The sequence below is a fragment of the Podarcis pityusensis genome (genome assembly GCF_964106645.2).
Source record: "Podarcis pityusensis genome assembly, chromosome: 1".
Classification (NCBI taxonomy): Eukaryota; Metazoa; Chordata; class Lepidosauria; order Squamata; family Lacertidae; genus Podarcis; species Podarcis pityusensis.
This window is the reverse complement of record NC_138028.1, coordinates 125,303,859-125,311,316: the sequence shown is the minus strand read 5'-3', so window position 1 is coordinate 125,311,316 and position 7,458 is coordinate 125,303,859. Positions and strand designations below refer to the sequence as shown.

The window sequence follows — 7,458 nt, the reverse complement described above, 5'->3', positions numbered from 1 at the left end:
AAAGAGTCCACATTATATAAAATTAGAATAAAGAATAAAGAATGAAGGATCAAATGGGGCCAAAAAGGAGTATCCGGAGTGTGAATCAGATGTACGGCTCAGTGGTGGTAACCAGGACAGGGCCCTGTTTCGGAGTACACGCCTTCTTCAGCTGGTAATATCAAAAAATATGTCAAAATAGATCAAGGTGCTTCAATCCATAGATAATAAATATAATAAATTATATACATTCTAAAGTATGTTAACACATATTATTGAAGCCTTATTTACCTAGGGATCCATCAGCCACGCCATCCCCGGACCTTGGAGGGAACAAAAGTACCAGGAAAGCAAAATCTTCTTTGGAGAAAAAGTTTATTGAAATCTGTGCACAGAGACAATCTGTACACAGAGACAACCAGCTGGATAGCTCCTGAAAATACACTGGCTGTAAAGCAAGACACTTCAGCAAACTTTCTTATACTTTCTGAGCACTCTCCCCCCTCCCATACCTTCTCAAATTATTCCCTTACATGGCACATCTATATTGCTTGCTAAACACATTTTATTGCTTGCTAAACATTCCTGTCTTTCTGCTTAGCTAAGCACTCCCTCCCCTTTCCTTCGTACACGTGTCTTTTGCATTAGTAAGCATAAGACAGGAAAAGGGGCCTCTTTAGCAGGCCTGGTTAAATCTGCACTTTTGACCTGCCAGCCAAATTTAGCAGGTCTGGTTAGTTATTGCTAACAGCAGCGGTTTCTTGCTAGCTGGCTAGGCAGGAAACGAACTTTTGACCTGCCAAATTTAGCAAGCAGTCACTGGCGGTGTGCTAACTGTCTGGCCAAAATTTGCAGAAGTAAGATTAGCACAGGATTAGCACAGGAATTTACTGCAGATAGTATTTGAGAGCAACCTTTCTTAGGTACAGAGTTCTAAGCACAGAAAATATTGAGAGAAACCTTTCCCATCTCCCTTTATTATGATATTTGGTTCCATACCTCGGTTTTTTGACGACTATAAATCTGTTGGAAGTCTGTATCATTTAGTTCTTTTATGTTTCTATTTCGACATGCGTCTAGAAATAAGGATTTCCAAGAGTTATTATTTCCAGTCAAATTATTTGTGAAAAACGGACATCAGTTCAGTGTTTTCTCACCTTAGATAATTGCATCCAAGTTTTCTTGCGTTTCTCTGTGCGTTTTCTATTAGGGAGTGAAATCATTGTCTTATATGTGTGTCTGTGGGAGAGGGAGGATAGGCTCTCCCTTCTTAAAGGTGTAAACAGAGAAGGGATTTAAAGTCCAAGGCCATCTATGGTGGTTTATTAGAGAAAAGAACTGTAGTCTTGATGTTCATTCAAGCCCTTGGGGGACATCGTTTCAAACAAATGAATATATCATGCTTCCTGTTGTAACAATAGTCTATCAATATTTCTCCTGGTATATAGATCTACTTAAGATATAAGACAATGATTTCACTCCCTAATAGAAAACGCACAGAGAAACGCAAGAAAACTTGGATGCAATTATCTAAGGTGAGAAAACACTGAACTGATGTCCGTTTTTCACAAATAATTTGACTGGAAATAATAACTCTTGGAAATCCTTATTTCTAGACGCATGTCGAAATAGAAACATAAAAGAACTAAATGATACAGACTTCCAACAGATTTATAGTCGTCAAAAAACCGAGGTATGGAACCAAATATCATAATATGTGTTAACATACTTTAGAATGTATATAATTTATTATATTTATTATCTATGGATTGAAGCACCTTGATCTATTTTGACATATTTTTTGATATTACCAGCTGAAGAAGGCGTGTACTCCGAAACAGGGCCCTGTCCTGGTTACCACCACTGAGCCGTACATCTGATTCACACTCCGGATACTCCTTTTTGGCCCCATTTGATCCTTCATTCTTTATTCTTTATTCTAATTTTATATAATGTGGACTCTTTTTGACTGCTATTGAGACTTGTATAAAACAATTGTTGTGCACTGGTATTTCATGTACCTTTGTACTATATCATTGTATATTTGAAACGACATTATTTCTGCACTTAAACGTTGTATCTAAACTTACCATTACTTTAAAACTATCATACTTATACGTTGTGTTTAAATCTACTACTAGCTTCAAACTGTTATTCTTAGCAGAATACACACGTTTTTCATTTCAACTCTTGAGTAGGAATTATTCCTTATATTGAAACTTTTGGCCAGAGTTCTTGATATATCCTTTTCAGTGTAGTTTCAACAAGAACTCCAATTCCTTTAACAACAGCAGCAGCAGCAGCAACTACTACTACTACTACTACTACTACTACTACTACTATTATCATTATTAATTTTATACCCCACCCACCTGGCTGGGTTTAGAGCACATCTTTTACCCAAAGGAATCCTGGGAATTTTAGTATACCCCCTCAGCCAAGCTACAATTCCCATCACCCTCAACAAATGACAGTTCCCACACTTCTTGGGGGGGGGGGGAGTCATGTGTTTTTAAATATATGGTTTAATTTACCTAGGAGTGCTAATTTTCACTCATTTGGTCCATTAAATGCTTCCTCTTACCTTTCCTCCAGGTGTTTCCTCGCCTCCAGGGAGGATCAAAAAACCATCGCTTTGCCCCCGCCCTCCCAGAAACAGACATTTTGATTGGGCACCTGCCCACAGTTGTCATGGTGACAGCCAATCAGGAGCGTCCCTAAGACCCGTTAAGGTAGAGCCTAGGGGAAACCTCAGACCTGGGGTCTGAATGTGGCCCTCTAAGCCTCGTTATTCGGCCCTCGGGACTCCCCAGGCCACACATTCTACTGGCACCGGTCCAAACTTTCCTTGTGTGGTTATTTATTCCCCCCCCCGACTGGAATATATCTTTGAAGGGTGATACCACCACCGGGAACAGACACAGCCTACCCTCCCAACATTTCTCCCATGAAAATAGGGGCGTCCCATTCCATAATGATAATTTTACTATTTATTCCTCACACGTCTTACTGGGTTGCCCCAGCCGCTCTGGGAAGCTTCCAACAAATATATATGCTGCTATGAGGTGCTTTGTTTTGTTTTGATAAAATGTCTGATAAAATGGGTTGAGAATCCTACTTGAGTACTCAAAGTGTTTGTCCCTCATAGCCTCCAACATTGATCCGGTGAAAATAGGGACATCCCTTTTCCATATTATTATTATTATTATTATTATTATTATTATTATTATGTCACCTCTTGGTGGCTTCCAACAAATATAAAAAATAATAATAAAATGTTAAACATTTGTTTTTTTAAAAAAAATCCTATGCAGGGCTGCTTTCAGATGTCTTCTAAAGGTTGCGTAGTTACTTATCTCTTTGGCACAAGGGTTGCATAACTCCATACCCCCCAACATGAAAATAGGGATGTCCTAAGGAAAAGCAGGGCATTCTGGGATCAAATCAGAAACCGGGATTTTATTTTATTTTATTTTATTTATTAGATTTATATACCGCTCTTCGTCAAAAGATCTCACAGAATAAAATACAAGGTAAAGCGCAAGTGAGCAATTAAACGAAAACAGCAAAACATGACCACCACCCCTCCAGACACATTTAAAAGGCTGTAGAATATTTACCAGCCAAAGGCCTGGTTAAAGAGTAACGTTTTCGCCTGGCGCCTAAAAATATAAAAGTAAAGGCATGTGGGGAATTTCCCTGGGGAAAAAGAGCACCACACAAACAGGGAGGCACCACAGAGAAGGCCCGTTCTCGTGTTGCCGCCCTCCGGACTTCGTGTGGAGGAAGCACACAAAGAAGGTTTTCAGATGATGAACGCAGAGTCCAGGGCGGTTTATATGGGGAGAGGCGCTCTTTCATGTTTATTCATTTATACTCCGCCTTTTCCCCTGGCAGGACTCAAGGCAGCTTACAGATAAAAGGGAGAATGGCTAAAAACATGGAAGGAAAATCATTAAAAAAATAATTAAACATGTATAGGTTTTAAACCGTATACATATAGTTTAAAATACACAGATAATCACACACAAACACAAAAGCCCAGCATGGCATCAGCCCTTTCATTAAAAGCAGCCAGTTCCCCAAAGCCTGTTGGAACAAGGTCTAGGGCAGGCTTCCTCAACCAGATGTTTTGGACCACAACTCCCATGATCCCTAGCTAGCAGGACCAGTGGTCAGGGATGATGGGAATTGTAGTCTCAAAACATCTGGAGGGCCGAATTTGAGGAAGCCTGGCCTACGGTGTTGCATAGCCTTAGCGATTTACCGTATTGGCCTGAATATAAGCCTCACTTTCCCCCCAAATTCCAACTGTGAAAAGTTAAAGTGCGGCTTATATTCGCGACCTTACGGTATGCAGCCCAGAGCGTGGGGCAAACAGCGCCAGGAGTGTGGAAAAGCAGTGCCTGCTCCATGCGTAGTCCCCCGTCCTCTCCCCCAAGGCCAGGAAGGGAGAGAGCGAGGAAGGGGAAACGCAGCGAGGCTCCCCCCCTCGCCCAGTATGCCGCCAGGAGCAGCAAGGAATGGAGCTGCTTATATCTAGGTATTTTTTCTTGTTTTTCTCACCCCACTCCAATTTTAAAGGTGTGGCTTATATTCGGGTGCGGCTTATATTTGGGCCAATACGGTATTTACGGTGTATTTCTGTGCATGTCTACTCAGAAGCAGACCCCACTGAGTTCAAAGGGACTTCTCCCTAGGTCAGTTGTAGCCTCACCCATCCCGGGTTCTTACCTGAAGTAAAGGTAAAGGGACCCCTGACCATTAGGTCCAGTCGTGGCCAACTCTGGGGTTGCGGTGCTCATCTCGCTTTATCGGCCGAGGGAGCCGGCATACAGCTTCCGGGTCATGTGGCCAGCATGACGAAGCCGCTTCTGGCGAACCAGAGCAGCACACGGAAATGCCGTTTAGCTTCCCGCCAGAGCGGTACCTATTTATCTACTTGCACTTTGACGTGCTTTCGAACTGCTAGGTTGGCAGGAGCAGGGACTGAGCAACGGGAGCTCACCCCGTCGCTGGGATTCGAACTGCCGACCTTCTGATCGGCAAGTCCTAGGCTCTGTGGTTTAATCCACAGCGTCACCCGCGTCCCATGTTCTTATCTTACCTTCCTTTAAAGAAGTGAGAGCAACACTGCAATCTCACAAGAACCCTTTTGAGGTAGGTGGGAATTCAAGGGACTTGGACACAGGCACTCACTGTGAGGTGAGATCTGAACCGGACTTTGCTCCATCCATGCCCACCATGCTTTCCAGCACATTGTGCCACATTCCCAAATCAGTGCATTTCCTTTGGGAATCAAGAAGTTCGGGGGGATGAAGGCCATTGCAATATATATAGATATAAATAAATAAAAAGAGGAAGGGAACCCATTTAGAAAAGGACTGAAAGGTACAGAGAGGTCTCCAGGTGGGAGCTTCAGGGTTTATTTCTGGAATAGACTTCAGACGACACTGTGCAGTGGTATGTCTCGTTCCCTCGCTTGCCCGTTGGCCAGCTTTGGATCTGCGATGAAGTCCAAGTCTTTTGGCAAGGGTCACAGGTCTTTTCTCCTGCTGCAGGCTGCGTGGCTGCCCATTGGCGTGCGGTTTTGGGTACTGCAAGTTCCATCCGTCCAGTGTTTCTACTGCCCCCTCCTCCGGTCTTCTACCTTGAAAGCCTTTGAATCCCATCTCCTTGGGCTCCATCTTCTCGCACCAGAAGCTTTCTCCGTTGGCACCTCTGAAGGTGGCATAATAAGCGCTGCCCCCCTCCAGTCGTGACCCCAGACCGCTCTGTAGCTCCACCTTTGTCAATATCGCTTTAAGCATCTGTTCTTTCCCTCCCTACAGCAGCTCCAACACGTCACACAGCTTCATCTGCCTTAATCGATCCTAGTGTTGAGCGATCTGGAAGTGTCTTTGTTTAAGAGGGCTCCTTTCAGCCAGGTGTTTTTCGCCACTTGCCCCACTCCAGGCCGAGAGGCTGGGCTGAACTGAAGCAGTAGGGCAATGAGGGCTTTGCAGGCCTCGGGCAACGGGCCCAGGCCGTCTGGGTAGAACACCCCCTTCTTCTGTCGGCGTGGCATGCTGTGGATGTGGGTGTCGTCAAAGGGCATGCAGCCAGTCACCATCACATAAAGGACGACCCCCAGGCTCCACACATCATATTTCTTGGGGTCGTAGGGGATGCCCAGCAGTACCTCAGGGGAGGCGTAGGCAGCCGATCCGCAGTAAGTGGTGCTCAAGTCTGGATAGCCACGGGACTCCCTGCCAAAGCCAAAGTCGGTCAGCTTTGCTCGGCGCCCGTCGGCGGTGAGCAGCACGTTCTCGCACTTGAGGTCCCGGTGCACCAAGTTCCGGTCGTGCAAGTAGCGCACGGCAGCCACTACCTGGATGAAGATGTCCCGGGCGTCTGGGACGCAGGGCAGCTTCCCCAGCTGTTGCACCAGCTGCAGCAGGTCGGTGGAAGCGGCTTCCATCACGATGTAGAGCTTCCCATTGCAGACTTCGATGAACTCAAAGACGCGTACAATGTTTGGGTGGCGGATGGCTCGTAAGATGGACAGCTCTCGCGGGAGAAACTTGTGGACGAAATCGGGGGGTGCCCGGCGTCGGTCTACCACCTTGATGGCTAGGGGCCCCTTGTACTTGGCCGAGGTGGCTACTCTCACCTTAGAATAGCTCCCCTCCCCCAGTGTTTGGCCCAGCTTGTAGCCAAGCTCACTTAGCCACCTGTCCCCTCCAGAACTCTTCGACATGGTGCAGGGTGCTGCGGAGAGCTCTGATGGGTTTGACCGGGACTTAGATATTAAAACTGGGACCGGAGGCTTTAACCCATTGTGTGTGGTAGATGTTAACCTGCACCCCCTCCCATGTTGCCACTGAGTGCTTAAGACAGCAGCTTTATACAACCTTACCCCAGGGTATTGTGATGTGCTAGAGGTGTCATGGGGTCACCCCTCCTTGGGTTGCCAAGGCTGCTGTGCTTGCCTCCTTCATTTCACCTATACTTGTAGGACACGCTCAAAACTCACTGGTCGTAACAGCTCTCCTACGATTACCAGTGTACCTCTATTCCTTTGGTCTAGAGTTAGGGCAATGTGGTCATAAGGACTTCAGCAAAAGCGTTCCCGGTGGGAGTTTTATTCTACACTGCTATAGCCTTCACAAGAAGTGAGGTTGATGGGGGAACATCTGGTGCCTCCACCTTGAAAGATCCCAGGTAGCTTGCTGGAAAATGTCCCCTTCTGAATTCCCAGAGAACTGCTGCCAAGATGGACAGTGCACATTCTCAGCTAACCTGGGTCATTTGAGTGCTTTGTTGTATAAATGACAATAACAATAATAGTTTTACTCTGCCCATCTGGCTGGGTTTCCCTAGCCACTCTGGGCGGCTTCCAGCAAAATATTAAAAATACAATAAAACATCAAACATTACAAACTTCTCTGAACAGGGCTGCCTTCAGATGTCTTCTAAAAGTCAGATAGTTGTTTATTT

At 45.4% G+C, this 7,458-nt stretch overlaps 1 protein-coding gene across 1 annotated transcript; it reads right to left on the bottom strand.

Annotated features, from left to right (window-relative positions):
- Positions 1–5,383: 5,383 nt before the first annotated feature.
- LOC308458152 (testis-specific serine/threonine-protein kinase 6-like) lies at positions 5,384–6,857 on the bottom strand. Its single transcript, XM_080972942.1, has one exon. The coding sequence runs from the start codon at positions 6,716–6,718 to the stop codon at positions 5,843–5,845; it is 876 nt and encodes a 291-aa protein (XP_080829068.1). The 5' UTR covers positions 6,719–6,857; the 3' UTR covers positions 5,384–5,842.
- Positions 6,858–7,458: the final 601 nt, after the last annotated feature.